Source organism: Engystomops pustulosus, chromosome 9, assembly GCF_040894005.1.
Source record: "Engystomops pustulosus chromosome 9, aEngPut4.maternal, whole genome shotgun sequence".
In the NCBI taxonomy this organism is placed as follows: Eukaryota; Metazoa; Chordata; class Amphibia; order Anura; family Leptodactylidae; genus Engystomops; species Engystomops pustulosus.
In genome coordinates, this window is record NC_092419.1 from 99144651 (window position 1) to 99166076 (window position 21426).

General features: G+C 44.3%; 1 protein-coding gene across 12 annotated transcripts in view; it reads left to right on the top strand.

The window, feature by feature from the left end:
- Positions 1–18321, top strand: part of NACC2 (NACC family member 2) — a 104825-nt gene extending 86504 nt beyond the window's left edge. For 11 of the 12 annotated variants that reach the window (XM_072124488.1, XM_072124496.1, XM_072124487.1 and 8 more), the window contains 3 exons: positions 7134–7275; positions 8155–8252; positions 9042–18321. In XM_072124488.1, coding sequence (XP_071980589.1) covers positions 7134–7275; positions 8155–8252; positions 9042–9547 — 746 coding nt within the window. In that variant the 3' untranslated portion in view covers positions 9548–18321. The remainder of the gene's footprint in view (positions 1–7133; positions 7276–8154; positions 8253–9041) is intronic. The other variant, XM_072124497.1, reaches the window with a different exon arrangement.
- The last annotated feature ends 3105 nt before the right edge of the window (positions 18322–21426 follow it).

Genomic DNA, 21426 nt, shown 5'->3' on the forward strand with positions numbered 1-21426 from the left:
GGGGACGCTCCGCATCCAGGTTTTCTAAGTGGCCTCTCCTAAACCGTCACATCCACTAAACAAGCCTGACATCCAAAGTGCTGTGTACACTTCCAACAAAATCAATTTCCCGGCGCAGCACAATGGCCGGGGCCTGTAAATGCTTGTTAGCATACAGAATACCAACACTCGTTATGCTGCTAGAATATTCATTTTGTTGCAGTTTACATTTTATGTGCCGCTATTAAATGTGACACGGGTTATTTTCACAGTGAGGCACAACTGTAAATCGTGTCTCGCACACCTGTGGATGGGGACGATTTGCATTTTTCAATCTGCGGAAGGCAGATTAATATCTCCAGCTCATAATACATGGAGCGCCTGTTTTATTTCCTCTCCCCTGCATTAATATCACCATTGGCAGGTGTTGGGGGCTTTTTATCCCCCTCCTCCTTCCTCCCAGAAGCCAACATACTTCTTTTTTTTGCTTTCCGAACCTGTGGCATTAACCTTTAAAGCGCCTGATGAGAGTACACTTCATTATACGAGTCCATTACACCTGCTGCCACCACTACTACTAATAATACTACCATTACTTCTACCACCACTACTACTACTCCTACTGATAACACTACCATTACTTCTACCACCACTACTACTTATAACACTACCATAACCTCTACCACCACTATTACTAATACTACCATTACACCTGCTACTACCACTGCTACTAATAATAATACCAATACTTCTACCACCACTACTACTACTCCTACTGATAACACTACCATTACTTCTACCACCACTACTACTTATAACACTACCATAACCTCTACCACCACTATTACTAATACTACCATTACACCTGCTACTACCACTGCTACTAATAATACTACCAATACTTCTACCACCACTACTACTACTCCTACTTATAACACTACCATAACCTCTACCACCACTATTACTAATACTACCATTACACCTGCTACTACCACTGCTACTAATAATACTATCAATACTTCTACCACCACTACTGCTACTAACACTACAATTACTTCTACTACTACTAACACTACAATTACTTCTTCTACTACTACTACTACTACTACTACTACTAACACTACAATTACTTCTTCTTCTACTACTACTACTAACACTACCATTACTTCTACCACTACTACTAACACTACCATTACTTCTACCACCACCACTACTACTACTACTACTAACACTACCATTACTTCTACCACCACTACTACTACTACTACTACTACTAACACTACCATTACTTCTACCACCACTACTACTACTACTACTACTAATAACACTACCATTACCTCTACCTCTACCACCACTACTACTACTAATAACACTACCATTACTTCTACTACCACTACTACGAATAATAATAACACTACCATTACATCTACCGCTGCTACTAATAATACTACCATTACTTCTACTGCCGCTACTAATAATACTACCATTACTTCTACCGCTACTATTACTACCCTGTTTCCCCTAAAATAAGACATCCCCTGAAAATAAGACCTAGTACAATTTTGTTCAATCTTAGAAATATAAGGCCTCCCCTGAAAATAAGACCTAGTGGCAGTCATTGCTACATCTCCCCCCATGCCATACATTAGTATTAGTAGATTTTTTGGATGCTGCAGAAGGTTGTGACATGGGTGAAGAATTGCAGAATAAAATCACTGACTGTTGCAGGACAAATGCGCTACAAGCAGCTACATGAACATGAAGTGGTCAGTTACGGAAAGTGCTATTGCACTTGAGAGATTGGGGCCAGATATTCCAATAATTCAGAGTTTGGAGAGTTATAAGGATGTTTTAGGGGATGATTTTTTGTTCACCAATAAATGTAAATTCTTGTTCATGGAAAAATAAGAATCCCCTGAAAATAAGACCTAGTGCCTCTTGAGGAGCAAAAATTAATATAAGACACTGTCTTATTTTCGGGGAAATAGGGTAATACAGCCACCAATACTATTACCACAACTACTATTTTTATTACTGTCCCTGCTATTGTTACCTGCACTACATCTATTACCACTACAATACTCCCACTACTAAAAGTACTGTGGTTACTATTCCTATTACCACCTACACTATCACAGGTACCACCACTGCTACGACTAGTACTATTAATATTACCACCTCTGCAATTATTACTAACACTATTATTATTGCCTCTACTTTCAATATTTCCACCTCTGATATTACTCTCACCACTACTATACTGCCAGTACTATCACTACTATTGTTGTTTCTGTCACTACTCTTAATAATACCACTTTATACTATTGCAATTCCCTCTACAATACTACCAGCACTATTACTACTACCACGGTTATTATAGTCACTACTCCTAAAAATACCACTTATAATATGGCAATTACCTATACAACATCATTACTGTTCCTACTTTCACTATTGCTATTGTCAGTACTTTAAATATTGCCCCCTATACTATTGCTATTACTATTACAATACTATTGCTACCGCTAGAGCCATCTACTTCACTACTACCGCCACTTCTATTTCTGCCACCATGACTGCCATTAATACTACCACTAATACTTTTACTACTACCACTACTACTATTACTTCCTTTACTACTACAATTGCTTCTATTGCCCCAACTTTTACTATTACTACTATTTACAGTACCATGACAATATTACTGTCCCTATTAATAATGCTACTACAATCACATGTCCATAGAAATCTTTCTTGGCCAACATATTGAAGACATTGTGTATGAGGTGGACAACCTAGGAACGGAGTCTCCTCATACGTTGTCTATTAGTCTCTCATTAGGGTTTTTCTCATCACCCTGCACCAGACTGTATCTTGGCTACAAGATGTTGGACGGGGTTAGTAACACATGGCGGCCAGTACTGGTACCATGAAACGGTCCTTGGGTTATATACAGCAGTGCAGCTCAGCTCTAACTACATTACTATATACAGCCTATGGGCGCCTGTGACCCACTGGTTTAATTAATCACGGACAGTCCCTTTAATTTTCCATGCAGAGATAATACCAGCTCCTAAATCCCCCTTTATCTTTCTGGAAATAGTTTTCCATTTTCAGTTTGTCTTTTATATTTATGCAAATGAGCTTGTCTGTGCAGCAGAGGTGGGGCCTAGACCGCTGGTGCACCTGTTTCCTTCTTTGTATACTGTCCAGCATGAGGAAGCGGCACTTGTTCACTTAACATCTGACATCCCAGGGACAGCAAAGTAGGTGCTCCAGAAGGCGAAGCCCCGCCTCCAGTGCACCATGTAGCTCATTTGCCTTTGGCATCAGGGTGCATCCCCTGGCTTCAGCTGTCATATGCCTATGGCATTAGAGTGCACCCCTGGCTTTGGCTATCACTGCCTGTGGCATTAGGGTGCACCCCTGGCTTTGCCTGTCACTGCCTGTGGCATTAGGGTGCACCCCTGGCTTTGGCTATCACTGCCTGTGGCATTAGGGTGCACCCCTGGCTTTGCCTGTCACTGCCTGTGGCATTAGGGTGCACCCCTGGCTTTGCCTGTCACTGCCTGTGGCATTAGGGTGCACCCCTGGCTTTGCCTGTCACTGCCTGTGGCATTAGGGTGCACCCCTGGCTTTGCCTGTCACTGCCTGTGGCATTAGGGTGCACCCCTGGCTTTGGCTATCACTGCCTGTGGCATTAGGGTGCACCCCTGGCTTTGCCTGTCACTGCCTGTGGCATTAGGGTGCACCCCTGGCTTTGCCTGTCACTGCCTGTGGCATTAGGGTGCACCCCTGGCTTTGCCTGTCACTGCCTGTGGCATTAGGGTGCACCCCTGGCTTTGCCTGTCACTGCCTGTGGCATTAGGGTGCACCCCTGGCTTTGCCTGTCACTGCCTGTGGCATTAGGGTGCACCCCTGGCTTTGCCTGTCACTGCCTGTGGCATTAGGGTGCACCCCTGGCTTTGCCTGTCACTGCCTGTGGCATTAGGGTGCACCCCTGGCTTTGCCTGTCACTGCCTGTGGCATTAGGGTGCACCCCTGGCTTTGCCTGTCACTGCCTGTGGCATTAGGGTGCACCCCTGGCTTTGGCTGTCACTGCCTGTGGCATTAGGGTGCACCCCTGGCTTTGCCTGTCACTGCCTGTGGCATTAGGGTGCACCCCTGGCTTTGGCTGTCACTGCCTGTGGCATTGGGGTGCACCCCTGGCTTTGGCTGTCACTGCCTGTGGCATTAGGGTGCACCCCTGGCTTTGGCTGTCACTGCCTGTGGCATTAGGGTGCACCCCTGGCTTTGGCTGTCACTGCCTGTGGCATTAGGGTGCACCCCTGGCTTTGGCTGTCACTGCCTGTGGCATTAGGGTGCACCCCTGGCTTTGGCTGTCACTGCCTGTGGCATTAGGGTGCACCCCTGGCTTTGGCTGTCACTGCCTGTGGCATTAGGGTGCACCCCTGGCTTTGCCTGTCACTGCCTGTGGCATTAGGGTGCACCCCTGGCTTTGCCTGTCACTGCCTGTGGCATTAGGGTGCACCCCTGGCTTTGCCTGTCACTGCCTGTGGCATTAGGGTGCACCCCTGGCTTTGCCTGTCACTGCCTGTGGCATTAGGGTGCACCCCTGGCTTTGCCTGTCACTGCCTGTGGCATTAGGGTGCACCCCTGGCTTTGCCTGTCACTGCCTGTGGCATTAGGGTGCACCCCTGGCTTTGCCTGTCACTGCCTGTGGCATTAGGGTGCACCCCTGGCTTTGCCTGTCACTGCCTGTGGCATTAGGGTGCACCCCTGGCTTTGCCTGTCACTGCCTGTGGCATTAGGGTGCACCCCTGGCTTTGGCTGTCACTGCCTGTGGCATTAGGGTGCACCCCTGGCTTTGGCTGTCACTGCCTGTGGCATTAGGGTGCACCCCTGGCTTTGGCTGTCACTGCCTGTGGCATTAGGGTGCACCCCTGACTTTGCCTGTCACTGCCTGTGGCATTAGGGTGCACCCCTGGTTTTGCCTGTCACTGCCTGTGGCATTAGGGTGCACCCCTGGCTTTGGCTGTCACTGCCTGTGGCATTAGGGTGCACCCCTGGCTTTGCCTGTCACTGCCTGTGGCATTAGGGTGCACCCCTGGCTTTGCCTGTCACTGCCTGTGGCATTAGGGTGCACCCCTGGCTTTGCCTGTCACTGCCTGTGGCATTAGGGTGCACCCCTGGCTTTGGCTGTCACTGCCTGTGGCATTAGGGTGCACCCCTGGCTTTGGCTGTCACTGCCTGTGGCATTAGGGTGCACCCCTGGCTTTGGCTGTCACTGCCTGTGGCATTAGGGTGCACCCCTGGCTTTGGCTGTCACTGCCTGTGGCATTAGGGTGCACCCCTGGCTTTGGCTGTCACTGCCTGTGGCATTAGGGTGCACCCCTGGCTTTGGCTGTCACTGCCTGTGGCATTAGGGTGCACCCCAAGCTTTGGCTGTCACTGCCTGTGGCATTAGGGTGCACCCCAAGCTTTAGCTGGCCCATTGTTTTGGCAAAGGATTGCTGCAGGTACTAGCCATTTTCTGTATAGGGACTTGTGGCGACCAGAGGGTAAGTTGTAGCACACCCTATGTGGCACTGACATAACACGGTTGCCCCCAATCATGGCGGGAGATGGGCTCGGTGCTTGTGATGCCACGTTGCTCTGTACTGTGGGTCCATTCTGCTTATCAGTACAGTGTATTATGTCACTCCTACCTCTGCAGAGGGCAATAACAATGTCTGCTCTTAGCAGTGCCCCCTTCCCTTGGGTGCTGAGGAATGCCATTCAGACATTGGTGGTGCCCGCCTATAGAGTAGGGTGCAGTCGGCGGAGCGGTGGTGCCCCCTCCTATCTGGCTGTGTGCATATTGACTTGACTGGAGGGGATGGAGTTGCGCTCCTCTGCAGTCAGCAGTATATAATTAGAATCAATACCCGCAGATCTCTGAGCTGCCGCTCTGTGTGTGGGAGTTCATTCAAGGTAAAGAAGACGAGGAGGGAGGGGGAGGCGCAGAGCATCGCAGCCTTCTCATTCCATCGATTTATCGGGGACTGTGATTTGTAAAAAGGTTTAACGTCGTCCTCTTCATCCTCGCCCGAGCATCTTCTTCTTCCCCCGTCTCCTTAATGGAGTGAGAAATTATCATTTTCATCCTTAGTTTCACATGACGGGGTTAACTAGTTCAGTTCCAGGGGGATGATGCTTTGTGACGGTGGAGCTGAGGGTCCGGGATGGAAAGGGATTAGGGGAAAAGGGTCTGTGTCATCCCGGGACATTGGCTGTGTCATGTATCGCAGAAGTCGTGTAAAAGTTGCAATACCAGACGCAACCAGGAGACACAGGTGGCGCTGTTTCTATAAAATTGAGGGTTTTTTTTAAATCGGACTAAAAAGAATCCCTTTTTTAAGTAAAGTCTTGCTTATTGTTATTATCATTATTACAATAATCTGTGTATTTTATGTATTGTACTTAAAGGGGATGTGTCGGCAGTGCTGACCGTGTAGACTGCAGCCAGTATGAGGTATTGTCCCTGGAGAGATGTGTAATCAGACCTTTGTGTGTGTTGTTAGTAGCTGCTGGACTGTGATATATGGATTTGCATTCCAGGATTGTAGATTGCTCACACTGCTGTGCTCTGAGCTTCCCAGCTCCTCCCCTCTATTGTGATTGGCTGCTGCAGGGATCGATGCAATGAGCACAGCAGTCTGAGGCGAAGACCCAGGATTCTAAATCTATATATCACAGTCCAGCTGCTACTAACATACACAAAGATATGGTAACACATCACTCTGGGGACACTACCTAAAACTGGCTGTAGTCTACATGGTCACACCTGCTGACAGGTTCCCTTTCAATTTATGGTCTTGTCTAGTGTATTTTTCTGAAACAGCACCACACCTGTGTCTAGTATTGCAGCTTATCCCCATCAGCTTTAATGGAGCTGACTAACAGTACCAGACACGACCTGTGGAGGAGGGTGGCGCTGTTTTTGGAAAGAAATAAGCTATGTCTTGTACCCGATGGTTTGTTAGCTATGAACTTTACCATGCTGTGTATTGGCTTTGTCTGTCACTTTTTGGGAGGTCACCAACCCCTAAAAATAGACAATGAAGAGACTTGATACAAGAGGACAACTTTTTTTTTTTTCTTTTTATTTTCAGGGGAAATAATCTTTAAAAACTCCTATGTTTCTGTAGGGTCCGGAGTCTACATCACCCGGGGGCAACTCATGAACTGCCACCTCTGTGCAGGCGTGAAACATAAGGTCCTACTACGACGACTCCTCGCCACCTTCTTTGACCGGTAGGTTCTCCAGAATCTGTTCTTCCGCAGTTTTTAACTTTTATTTTTGTGTAAAACTGAATCCTATTCTATGGATGTACAAACCCTGATGGAGTTGGGCTGTTTTTACTTTCTTCTTCACCCCCTCCCACTATAATGGTATGGTCCAAGTCTTGGAGACCAGCTCAGATCATTGCTAAATATCCCTGCAAAGGTTTTTCCTGCTCCAAATATTTAATCCCATTGGACTCCGAGCGCTCCTCTTAGGCCAGACGATAAAACAGGGCGTATGTGTTTGTAGCAGGGAGAGCCGGGAAGACGGGATTAGACACTTATCACCCACTGCAAGACACGCAAGACACGTAAAGATGGATATTCACACTGAATTCATTCTAGAAACAGCGCCACACTTCCCCGCAGGTTGAGTCAGGTAATGCAGCTCTATTAAAATGAATGGGGTTTAGCTGCAGTACCACACACAACCTATTAAGAGTCGGGGCGCTGTTTCTATTCAGGTTTGCGGTCTTGTCTCATCAGAGGCTATATACTACAATGCACAGTTGTATACACAGTAATGAGAAGCATAGCATCTAAAAGATTAGTAAGATTTCCTTCCTAGTTTCCAGCTGTTGGATACTGTTAAGTAAAGTGGCTGTTAAAGGGATCGTCCAGGAAGTTACGGAATCCCAGGACCACAAGACGTCATGTTCTTAATGCCTGGAACACCCCTTTAACATGATAGGATGTTCATGTGTTTGTATGTTGACGAGATCTCTAATTCTAGAATTCAGGATCCGTCTACTATCATGATGGTTTCCATCTAATTTTTTTTTTGTTTTTGTTTTGTGGTTATAACCTTAGTCTTCTATTTTACTCATAGAAAATCTTGTCTTGTTTCAGGAACACCCTGGCTAATAGCTGTGGGACAGGAATCCGCTCCTCCACCAGTGACCCGAGCAGGAAGCCTCTGGACAGCAGGGTCCTCAATGCTGTGAAGTGTAAGGACCTGTTATTACTGTATGTATTATAGCGCCCCCTACACTACTACACCAAGGAGGCGGCTGTACTGTACACACATTGTATAAGCCAATAGTTCCAGGAGACCTGCTATAATATGATATGGGGATAATATGGATTTTATCCCAGGTATCTCACTGTTAAAGGAGTTGAAAAATATGACTGCTTCTTTCCAAAAACCGTTCCACACCTGGCCACGGGTAGGAAGCAGAGATGAGCTCGGGTTCGGCTGCCCAACCTGGACGTTTTGCTGATAAATGGGGGCAAATGAATGCCCCTAGCTACTAACCAAGGCTAGGATTGGCCAGGGGAACTGTAACTGACACAGCTAGGTGTGTTCGTTTGCCGGATTGGCTGTTTGGCCTCCAATCCGGTAATATGTCCGGGTCGGACACCCGAACCGGGATGTTGAATCCACTCATCTCTACTAGTGAGCAATATTACAACTTGGCTCCATTCATATCTGTACGTCTGAGCTGCAATACCTGTACTAACCATGGTTAGGGGTGGCGCTGTTTTCAGAAGAAAGCAGCCATGTCTTTTAACCGCTGGACAATCCCTTTAACGAAACTTGGAAAAATAGGTAAATTTTTTTTTTTTTAGCAGATTCTTCCCAGATTATACAAAATTTGAAATCCTTTGGCCCATCCCTCAACATAACTCTTACCCCTGATAATTTTGGTGTAATATTTATGCATTTTTATGCTTTTCTCTAATTTTTGACTCTATTATAACACCACAAATTTTTTTTTTTTGTATCGTTTCTCCAGTATACTGTCAGAATTTTGCACCAAACTTTAAGGAGAGTGAGATGAATGTCATAGCGGCGGACATGTGCACCAACGCCCGCAGGGTGCGCAAGCGTTGGCTCCCCAAAATAAAATCCATGTTGCCAGAGGGCGTGGAGATGTACCGCTCCGTCATGGGCGCCACCGCCGCCGGGGTCACATTAGAATCCGACTTCCAACCAAGTCCGGCCCAAGCGTTTGAGCAACGGATCTACGCAGAGCGGCGAAACGATTCTGGCGCCATAGTATCTTTGAGAACTAACACAGCAAACATTGACCTCACCAACAACTCCAACCCTTCGTTCGAACAGACCCAGGAGGCCGAGGGAGCGACCGGCTCCGTCATCCAGGAGGTAGGTGGCACCGATCCGTTGGCATCAGATAACCAGAACACACCTCCGCCACCATTTGAACAAACCACCGGCACTACTAGCAGGCCAGAAACCCCAGTGAGAAGACAAGACACTGCGTACAGTGGGACTTTATAAAAAAAACGGAAGAGCCAAGACGGGCGCGCGTCCAGGCGCTGACCGATAAGGGATGTGTAATATTAGCACTTGCTTGCATGAATTACTAATACGAAAACCAATGTGATCAGCCACTTACCCTCAGAACTGCTACTTTTGCCTGACTAAAATGTGATTTTTATTCTGCTTGTATTAAAAACAAAAACTAAACAAAAAAAAACCTACGGCAAAAAAAGAAAAATCCGAAGGAGAAAATAATCGCATTCGTTATACTGTAAATTTTGCCGGGGTCGGAAGCGACCACCTTAGATAAGAAGACAAAACGGGCTCCTTTTTAAGATAACGAGAACTTAACTCTCTTAACGAAATGAATGCATCCATTAGATTTTTTTTTTCTCTTCCAGCCAGGGTCGAACGATCCTATCATACAAAAGCACGTAAAAAGAAAACAAGTAAAAAACAAAAAACTCTCGATAATAATATAATCGGCGTCATTCATCTGTTCACGGGTAAAGCAGATGTCACTTACATCCAGTCATTTAAGGTAGAGGACCTCATGGAAATCGCAGTCTACGGAACACGTCTAGGTGCCATAACGAGGCGGTTTTGTTTTGTGTTTTTTTTGTACAAAAAAGAGATTATTGGGTTTTACTAATTTTTTTAGTTGACCTTTTTCTCTTGCATTAGGACTAATGTAACTGCTAATGACAACTGATGATGATGCAAAATGACTTGTATGGTGCATTTTACTAAAGTAGTCAATCAATTGGATGAATGTTATGGGAGGGGTTGCAGCAGGTGAAGAGTGTTTTCATCTTGTCGGGGGGCAGTGACCTGTCATTTTATCAAATACTAGTAAGGACAGTCAAGGGAAGCTGGAAAGCAAGGACTATCCTGTAAATAGTCGGTTAACAGCGGAAGACAAATGAGTTGATTTTGTGGGATCTAGTGACCTATGGTATTATTCCATCGACTATAAGTAAGGATAAAGATGACCAGGTTGGTGTCAGTTATCTGAGAAGGAACCATGACCCAAAAAATAGTCCAAAGGCAGGAATGCTGACAACAGCAGCAGCAGATGAGTGATCTGATCTTGTAGGAGGCAGTGACTTACATGTGAATTCTAACGATTGAGGACGGGCCTAGAGTCATGAGGTGAGGAAGGTTAGAACATCCAAGCATTGAAAGGAAAATACGGAATGATGACCACAGAAGATTATGCTGATCTTGCAGTAGGCAGTGACCAAATACCATGATGCATGGTAGAGGAAACGGAGGATCTCAATAGAACTTCATAGCAGTTTGCTGAAAATATAGCGATGCCAAATGTACCTCAGTATAAAACAAAGTTTATACACGTAAATTTTCTGATGAAAAGAAGCACTTTTGATAGATCCGTTATTATCGGTATTCTGTGTTCACATCCCACTTGTCTCATTTCTGCATTGAACGTATGTAGACAGCAGCCAAGAACATGGCGGAAGTGCATGTAACCCCACTAATGTCACCGCAGTAACCATAAACGCATGGCGGAGGGTAGTTGCATTGGGATGGCAATGTTGCTCAAGAACTGGGTTAGGCCACAGACAGTCGTCTGGATTTGTCATTTCGGGAACGTTGTCCAGGAATTTGTTGAAGAATGTTAACTATGTGAACGTAGATCTGAAATATTTGGTAATACTGTATGTGCTCTGGTACCATGAAGTAGTTAATGGGAAGGTGACAATTCAAGAAAAACCAAGGAGAGTTGAATGCCCACGTTGCCATGTGAAATTTGTGAAGAGCAGGATTGACCTTGGTCTTGGGTTCCATCGTTGGAGCAGGATTGTAGGTATGAGGGCCAAAAGATCTTCGATCCGGTTGGTTGTATAATGGCTGCTACCCTCACCCTCCAAAAGGCTCATCTTGAATATTTATGGCCACTTGTTTCTCATAACTTAAACTATTTTCAGTAATGATTGACCAGTGGTTGGATATCCGTCCATACCGACGGCCATACATAGACTTAAAATCCAAAAAGTAAGATCTTAAGTGTTCATTTCCAAGCACCAAAATTGGTTTTGGGTTTGCGTCGTTGTTTTTCTTATCATTGGTTTGATTATTTTAGATCTTGGCTTAGGGGTCCCACTGGTCAAAGGAGGCTTCTTGCTCCGTAGAATCTTGGTTACAGGTTCTAGAACCAGGTTTGTAGGCCCTGAAAGTCGTTGGCTTGAACTTGAGGTTACGATGGCCTTGAAGAACTCCAAGTTGCTTACTTTATACAATTATTACATATGCCCTTCCTTTAGGAGTCAAGTATTAAAGCAATTGGATGTTTATCTGTAGGGTGGACATAAAATGCATTCTACAGAAGTTCTAGCAGGGTAACATTTGAACATTGCTTACACAGCACCAGGCTATCCCCATATCCTCAAAATGGATTAAGAGTACATTAATTTGTCATGTAAAAGCAGTTTATTGATTTGATATCAGTCTTAATGTATATTTTAGAAACCACCTCTTACCTTGGATACCTCCCAAGCCTAGACTAATTAATGGAGTCTGCCTTTGATGCATGCATTTCCCAGAATCCTATGGGGGCTCTTTTAGGTAAGGTAGTATCAGGTCACTCCATCAGGCTCTTCTCTCAGCACCGTGTGTTGATTTGTCTTCAGTCAGATAGTAATGTTAAGCACTTTATTGCGGGAAAATAGATCTAAAATATCTAGGGGCTTCTTTTTCCTTGAACCTTATAATAGGTTTGGGGTCCTCACATGAAGGATAATCGGTAGGAAGTTCTTGATAGAAGAAGGGGACCATAACTCATATATGTATAAGTCCTGGGTAGAAGTTTGATGTCCAAAGTTCTATCTTGTAAATGTTCATAACACGGTTGACTATGGCCTGAGCCAGTGATCATACATGATTGGTTTACAGACAGTCCCCTACTTAAGGACACCCGATGACCCCTATTTACAGATGGACCTCTCTGCCCACTGTGACCTCTGGTGAAGCTCTCTGAATGCTTTACTTTCGTCCCAGGCTGCAATGATTAGCTGTAAGGTGTCTGTAATGAAGGTTCGTTGGCTTCCACAACATGGAGCCCACAAAGCTGATGGAACCCATTTCTGGGCATGTTCTTGTATTGGTCTAATAATCTGTAGGGCGTTGTTAGCAATAACAACATAGCACTTTGGACAAGAGTGAGTTTTTTTACCCAACCAAAAAACTTTGTGTGTTTTGTTGAGTTTTGGTTTCTGAATAATGGTGGGAAATAGGGGGTTTTAGAACTTGAAGCTAACAAAGCAGAAGGAGTTCATTTCTTGACAGGTTCTTGTGTGGGTCTTATCATTTGAAGGATATTGTTGGAATTTACGAGATAGCACTTTGGACGTCATTGGTGGTGCAAGATTTGGTTTATTTATAATGGGTTACTCTGTGATGATGGGAAGTTAGTAGGGGCCTTAGGATCATGTAGCTAACAAAGTGGATGAAGAACATTTCAGAGCAAGATCTTATATGGTTCTCATCATTGGACGGACATTGTTAGTATATTCAAGATAGCACTTTGGACGTCAATAACGATATAAGATTGGTTTGTTCACCCAATAAACATCTGTGTGAGGTTCGTTGGGTCATACGGTTTAATCGGTGATGGTGGGAACAAAGTATGGGCTTCCAGAACATGGGAGGCTTAGAACATGGCTTAGGAGCCCATTTCTAGGCAAGTTCTTGTATGGGTCAGACCATCGGTAGGACTTTGAGATTTACAAGATAGCACTTTGGATGTCATTGATGTCTATTGACCAAACTGAGACGGCTCTTGAGGTCCTAGTGGTTACCGCGTGATGGTGAGAACGATTTAGGAATGGGTTTGGAAATATTTTCTCCTATATTATTATAGCACTTCGTACCAGTCCATTTCTAACATTCATTTATTTTGACATCATTACATGAAGACAGGACGACTGTTATTGTTTGCATGGTGCTCCTAAAGTTTCCCATAACCCCAATAAATTCAGAAGATCAAGGCCCAATTAATAGGTTCCGTCTTAACATAGGAGTGTTAAGGCACCCTGTACAATAGGTGGTGCCAAACTGAGATAGGAAGCCGCCATCTCTGGTCCATGTTAATAAAACCTTACACAGCTCACCATCCAACGTGGATGTCCTTGATCTCTGACATTCCCCAATCAATATCTACCCAACCCTGTTACAAAATGTGCACAAATTTAGAATGGACCAAAATGCGTTGTATATCCAAGACCTAGACAAGCTGTTGAAATGCAGGAGGCGAAACGCGTTGAGACTATAAAGCTTATCTCTTGACAGCTCCACTGATTTACAGGTACCTCTAGCAGCTTAGGCACAAGTTACCAGATCTTAATATACATATATGGGAAGGTTTAAAAAAAAAAAAAACTAAAAACAAAAAAAAATCCAAGGTACCTCTTTGCACAGTGTACCTTGCCAGTGGTATCTGCAGTGCAGGTATTAGTATAGCTCAAGATCAATAAGGTTAAACCAAAGCGGTATTAATCTGTAGTATCTAAAGAAAGCACTTATTATATGGGGAGTGAAACGCGTGTGTGTGTTATATTACTGATGATGATCTGTGAATTAATGGGAATGGCCTTGAATGTAAAATATATGAGTTTTAATGTACGTTCTTTCAACCCACAATTTCATTTAGTACAAAAATGAAATGTTTTGGGGCCCTCGGGGGTCGACGCGTAGAATAAAGTTCACTTCTTGCACAGAGAGAGAGAGAGAGGGGGAGGAGTTTATCCGGGGTAGTGACAGGCACCTTGCACAATGGGAGAGAAGAAGAGTATATATATATATTTTTATTTAGCTCATTTCTTCCTGTATATATTTTTGATTTTAGGAAAGCAGAATATGTAGGGTTAAAATGTAAAAAAAATAATAATTAAAAAAAAATAATGTGACCGGAATAGGACTCGCGGATGTCCCCTCCCGACACCCGTGAGAAATTTGCACTAACGTTTTGTGTGTGTCAAAAGGTTAATGAAGATCGGAGTGGATGAGGGGATCGAATGTACAGAGAATCGTGATTGTACAGGCTTTCCTGAGTGCCTTAGAGGAGTCTTTTTTTGCTAAAAATATGTGAGAAAAAAAATTCTAAAAAAACGAGTTCCTCTATGTCTGTGGGTGGAAGGTCCAAAAAAAAAAAAAAAATTCTTCCTTAACGGGATTGAATAAACTTTATGAAATCCCTCCTGTTTACAACGGATGTGGGCTGTCTAGTATTCACAGAAAGGTCTGCCTAATATGACGTTTGTTATCATTGCGATGCATGTTTTTTTACTTTTTTGGGTTTATTTGTTAGCAATATTACAAGTATTTGCATGATATAAAGCACCTTTTTCTTCCTAGGTCTTGTGAAGATTTAGGATTTTTTTTTTAAAACAAAGGGGTTGGTTGCCTTCAGATAACTTTAACTTGTGCATGACGTCCTCCTGCAACTTTAACCAAACTGTCTTTTTTTTTTTTTTTGTGTGGATTTTTACTGGCTTGAGATATGACGCTTTAAAATTTAAAGCTCGATCTTATCTCGGGGGGCGGCATCTCATATCGAGAAATTATTAAAAGTAACGGTAGCAAGAAGTGATTCACGCGATGAAAGGGAATGGGTCAATAAAGAGACCCCTTTCAGTTAAAGCAAACGAAAATAATCTGACGCAAGTGCTAATTAAGTCCCATGCCCCTCAGTAAACCTTCCAGTCCAGGAGGCCTCCTCTTCTCTGCCCTGTAGACTCATTTCATGCTTCCAGTACGTCGAAAGGTGGACCGATTGGCCAAGATTATTAGCAAGGGGAGGAGCTTAATTAGCATACATGTCACAGATACCATAACTTAAAGGGGTCTATCTGGTGACGCTCTCCCTTAAGTTTTTAAAGGAGGGTCTGTGCAAGCCAAAAATAATCTGAAGGTTCAAACCCCCCTTTAAAGGGGAACTCTATATAATAGGTTGTTTTCCCCTTTAATGTCGGACATCGATGGACGAAGCAGAAGCGGAAAATTTTTGCTGTGTCTTCTTCCTCTGACTTCCACACACATGTAATGACACTGTACTTTATTTTATTTTTTTTGTTTGTTTTATGGTTACACTGCATTATTAAAGGGCACAGTGACCTCCAGTCTCACTCCAACGTGTTTCATTGTCCTGCAGTTACTTTCTATCTGAGAAATTTAACTTGATGCCATGAAATTGATATATTCTAAACCCTTTGGATCAGGCGGAGAAAAAAAAACGGGCTCTCCAGAGTGGAACAAGGTCTGCATTGTTCTTTATAGGAGGCAAGACACAGTGTGCCAGGACAGGACCGGGTAGGGCCGCTCCTTACAAGTCACATTGTGCACCCGTCAGTGCTTTCCGATTTATATGCAGCTCATACGGTTTCATTTTTGAGAGAGTAATACTCTTTCTAACCAGTAGGGGTCACTGCCTGGGAAGAATGTTGGCTGAAAGAAGATTCCATATATTCTACATTGAAGAAAATCGTAAATACTAGAAGCAAATTTGGGAATATAACTGACACGCTATAGACCACCATGTGGTTAGTTTTCATTTTTTTCATTCAGTTTTCCAATATATTTGTCAATTCAGCCCAAATTACTCAGCAATTTCTAGGGATCTTTATGATAATTGATCTGTAGCTTTATATTCACTAAAACTAGAAACCCAAATAAGCCTGAAAATGAAGGGAGTTGCTGCAGACCCTAGAGGCTGGACCCCTTTTGATTGTAGAGCGGCCACTGTTATAATTCAGGCAGGTATTTCCCAAGCAGCGGCCACTACGGGTCAGACATGGTATTGCATGGCAGACGCTGACGTGACAGGCTGCCTATTTCATAAACACAGGTGCATCATCCATGAAGCGAGTTGAGCCTATTGCCTCAGGCGGCACCACTTGCAGCAAGATGCAGGGCAGGATCAGGGGTGCAGGCATCTACTATAAAGTAGCACCGGACACCTAAAAATAGTGTCTCTTCACACCTGATGTCAGCGTGGCCGTGAAGAAGACACTGCATGGAGATTCCACTTTAAAAAAAAAAAAAATATATAAATTACTGATATATTACTTCTGGTATATATCCCAATATCTAACAGGGCATCTGGTTTGATTATTTTGGATCATGTGATCGTAATAAAATTTGCAGTGGTTGCCAGAATTAGTCTTAGAACGGGATATAATAGCTACACGTCTCGTTGTAATCGTGGCCTAGTAATATTATGGCGTTTGCAGCAACTTGGCGACAGCCACCATATCCGATGACTTAGTTTACTAGGAAGCCAAACTGAGAGGCAGTGTCTGTAATACTACAACTCCCACTATGCTTGGTCTGGACCACTCCACTTTTTTTTTGATGATAGTTACCTGGTAGACGCTAAGGAACCATATATATATCTTGCTTTAAACATATACAGGTGGTCCCCTAGTTACAAACGGACCTCTGGATGTTGGTAATTTACTGTACTTTAGCCTTAGACTGCCATAAACAGCTATAACAGTTATCAAAGATTTATTACTAATCCTGGTTCTTATGACAACCCAACATTTTTTAAATCCAATTGTCACAGAGGCCCAAAAAATTTTTGACTGGGGTTACAATTATAAAATATACAGTTCCGACTTACATACTAAACTTAAATTAAAAACAAACCTACAGAATCTAACTTGTATGTAACCCGGGGACTGTCTGTATTGTAGATGGAACTCGAAGGGAAGGCAATTCCTCATTCTAAATTTCCCCAAAGCTGCTTCTACTCTTGGCCAGGAACGGATGGTCTCGTGAGGGTCATGTATAAGGCAAGGAAGACAGTGGACCATAAAGGGACTAGCTCTAAGAGACAACCCCTCTACTTTAACTTTTGGAAATGCCCTTTACTATTGAACTTGATAACCTGCACCAGTGTCAAACTGGCCCACCAGAAGGACCCTCCTGTAGTCCCAAGTCCTGACCTGATATTGTACCCAACAGATTCAGTAGAAGAGAACCTAATTTTGAGGCTTGAGGGGTGTATTTCCAAGAGGTTGAAGCTGGACCCCCAGAATAATTTTAACCAGGGGGCCCAAGGAACCCAAGTCCAATACTACAAGGTCCATCATAGTGGTCTTCAAACTGTGGTCCTCCATCTATTTTGTGGACTCCAGGCATCCTGGGAGTTGTAGTTTCACATCGAAGCTGAAGACTTCCCCCCCATCCCCACCGTTTACAGTGCTTTTTGCCCACCATGGGTAACTAGCAGACGTAATACTATATTTAGCGACTAAAATGGTGCAAAGTCCTCTAAATATTTTGACTTGAACACTTGGATGGCATCAGAATCAAATAAAACATTAATCCTCGGGACATGATGTTTAGGGAGGGAAGACGGAGTACATTGTGTTTTTAGGGTTTGTTTAGGTTGGGCCTGGTACTGTATTTCATGACTGTTAGACGAGGACTTCACAGATGCACCGCCGAGTTATTCTTATCCCGCGGTGATTTGCTTCTTTTTTATGTTGTTTGTGTTCCATCCACTGGTACGTATGTGCTGTTACTATGTAGATTTACAACTGTTATTTTGTAACTATGGCTTTCCTAATATATCAAAATGAGGAGAGAAAAAAAAATAATATTCCAACCTTTCCGAAAATAAACGGTAAAAAAAAAAAAAAATTGGTCACAAAGGTTTTCATGTCATGGAACGAGAGATTGAAATAATACGGCTTCATCAGACATGACCATTCATTGTAAGATGCTTTGTAAAATTCACATTTACAGAATAATAAAGTCGATTGAAATTACTTTTTTTTGGGCTGGTTCTTAATAGTTTTACATTGTAGGGGTACGAGGCGCTAAGTGATTGCACATCCCAAGGAGAAGGACTGGAGAATCCAAAAAAAAACAAAGCCGGGACTATAACAGGGAATCAATATTGCTTACAGTGTTCCCTTGAAGGTATAGTCTAGAAAAAGCTAGTACAGGGCATTATGCTGTGTTTTATTCAAGAGCTGCACTCACTATTCTGCTGCTGGTGCAGTCACTGTGTACATACATTACTTGTCCTGTATTGATCCTGAGTTACATACTGTATTATACTCCAGAGCTGCACTCACTATTCTGCTGGTGCAGTCACTGTGTACATACATGACATTACTTATCCTGTACTGATCCTGAGTTACATCCTGTATTATACTCCAGAGCTGCTCTCACTATTCTGCTGCTGGTGCAGTCACTGTGTACATACATGACATTACTTGTCCTGTATTGATCCTGAGTTACATCCTGTATTATACTCCAGAGCTGCACTCACTATTCTGCTGGTGCAGTCACTGTGTACATACATGACATTACTTATCCTGTACTGATCCTGAGTTACATCCTGTATTATACTCCAGAGCTGCACTCACTATTCTGCTGCTGGTGCAGTCACTGTGTACATACATGACATTACTTGTCCTGTATTGATCCTGAGTTACATCCTGTATTATACTCCAGAGCTGCACTCACTATTCTGCTGCAGGTGCAGTCACTGTGTACATACATGACATTACTTATCCTGTACTGATCCTGAGTTACATCTTGTATTATACACCAGAGCTGCACTCACTATTCTGCTGCAGGTGCAGTCACTATGTACATACATGACATTACTTATCCTGTACTGATCCTGAGTTACATCCCATATTATACTCCAGAGCTGCACTCACTATTCTGGTGCTGTTGTAGTCACATGACATTACTTATCCTGTACTGATCCTGCGTTACATCCTGTAGATCTTTTATTTTATATAAAAGTAAAAAACATAACAATACAAACCAAACATAATATACCATATATACAATCTTACCTGCTGGTCCAGCCCCATTCACTCCTAGCAAAAACAATAACTTAAAATACACCAAAATGAATAAACACCAATTACCACAACCCCCACCCAACCGATTATTACATCCTAAACCAAACCAATAAACAAACACAAGCCACACCCGCAAATAAACAAAAATGACTATAAATATACATAAACCCACCCTACACCCTCTAATAACAAACCACCCCACACAGATCACATCCCACACCCGTTTTTTTTTTTTTTTTTTTTAAATATATAATAACAAATACACACAACACTACACTAAACTAAATCCCTCGCCCGCACCCTCCCCTTCCCCCCAGACACTGGTCTAACGTCCAAAGTTTGCGTTAAGTAGTCCAGACCAGTGCCCAGGGTCATAGAGTCCAAGGTCAGTTCGTAAATCCCACCACCATCGCCCCCCTCCCAACCTAACACTAATCCCAAACCCCACTATATACAATATATACAGTATTTACAACATAACATAAAGAAAACAGAATACAAATAAAATCTCAACAACATCAATCAAAACCACATAAAGCCCAGGTTCGGTGCCTGCAAGCCCAACATCACTACATGCTAAGAACACAAAACAAAAATCTACAGTGTCAGCACCAGCCCAACACCAGGAGAGGAGACGACAGACTAAGGGACACTAAAGGAGAACCCCCTCCAAAGGAGAGAGGCCCTCCCCGTGCCCAGCCCCTCATACTCCAGAGAGCGCACCCTCACCAGGTCACCCAGAATGTTCCTAACCACCTCATCCACCGGGAGGATTTTACGCTGCGTCGATACTAAACACCGTGCGTTCCACGTGTGGTACCTGACCACTAGGCTAACTAGGAATAACGTGCAGTGGTCCCGGCCACCCAGGCCTCTGAATGCTCCATAGGCCCACTCCGCATAGGAGAGACCGGCCAACCCGGGCCAATGGATGGAAGCGCCCACCCGGTTGTACACCTCTGTGTTAAAGGGACAATGAAGCAGGAAGTGGTCCATGCTCTCCAGCAGGCCACCGCACTCCTCCCAGGGACAACCCCTTTCCTCAGAGGTCCTACACTTCAGATTGTCCCTCACACACAGCTTTCCATGGAAGCAGCGCCAAGTCACGTCCCAAAACTTCAAGGGGATTCTGATGGAATTCAATAAACTCAAACCCACCCCCAGATCCCGACTTGGGCAATCCCTGAGGGCCAGAGGCTTCTGGAAATGGGTCAACAGAACCCTCTTGTCAAGGACTTTCCTCGACATGGTCCTGATCTCCCACATTCCCAGACCCCACCGGCGAATCACCTTCAGAACCGGGGTAGCGTAAGCCGGAAGATGCCCATGCGGTGTACGGAGATCCTTCACTTGTCCTCCTGTCTCCCATTCCTGGAAGAAAGGCCGAAACCATCCCCTGCAGGAGTATACCCACGGAGGAGCCCTCTCTTTCCAGAGGTTTGATACATTGCTCTTAAGAAAGGTATTCACTAGGAACACCACAGGGTTGACCATACACAACCCTCCTTGTCTCCTCGTGCGGTAAGTAACCTCTCTCTTGATTAGGTTCAGCCTATTCCCCCATAACAGCTGGAAGAACAGACTGTACACCCGAGTCCAGAGGGGTTCTGGCAACATGCACACACTGCCCAGATAAATCAGCAGTGGGAGCAGGTAAGTTTTAATCAGGTTCACCCTTTCTCTGAGGGTCAAAGACCAACCCTTCCACTGGTCCACCTTCTGGGCGGCGATCTTAAGCCTGCCGTCCCAGTTTTGCATGGGGTAATCCCCCTGGCCAAATTCGATGCCGAGAACTTTGGCAGAGTCCTGGGGCCCTGGAAGAGTGTCCGGGAGATCAAAGCCTGGATCCCCCTCTCCCAGCCAGAGACTCTCACACTTATCCCGGTTGATCTTGGACCCAGAAGCCTCTGAGTAGCGGTCAACCTCTGACATCACCCATTGCGCCTCCCCTCCCGAGGACACGAAAACGGTGACATCATCAGCATACGCTACCACCCTTACAGTGGCTTCCGGTGCTGCCCGATCCATCCCAACTCCCACCAACGGCCC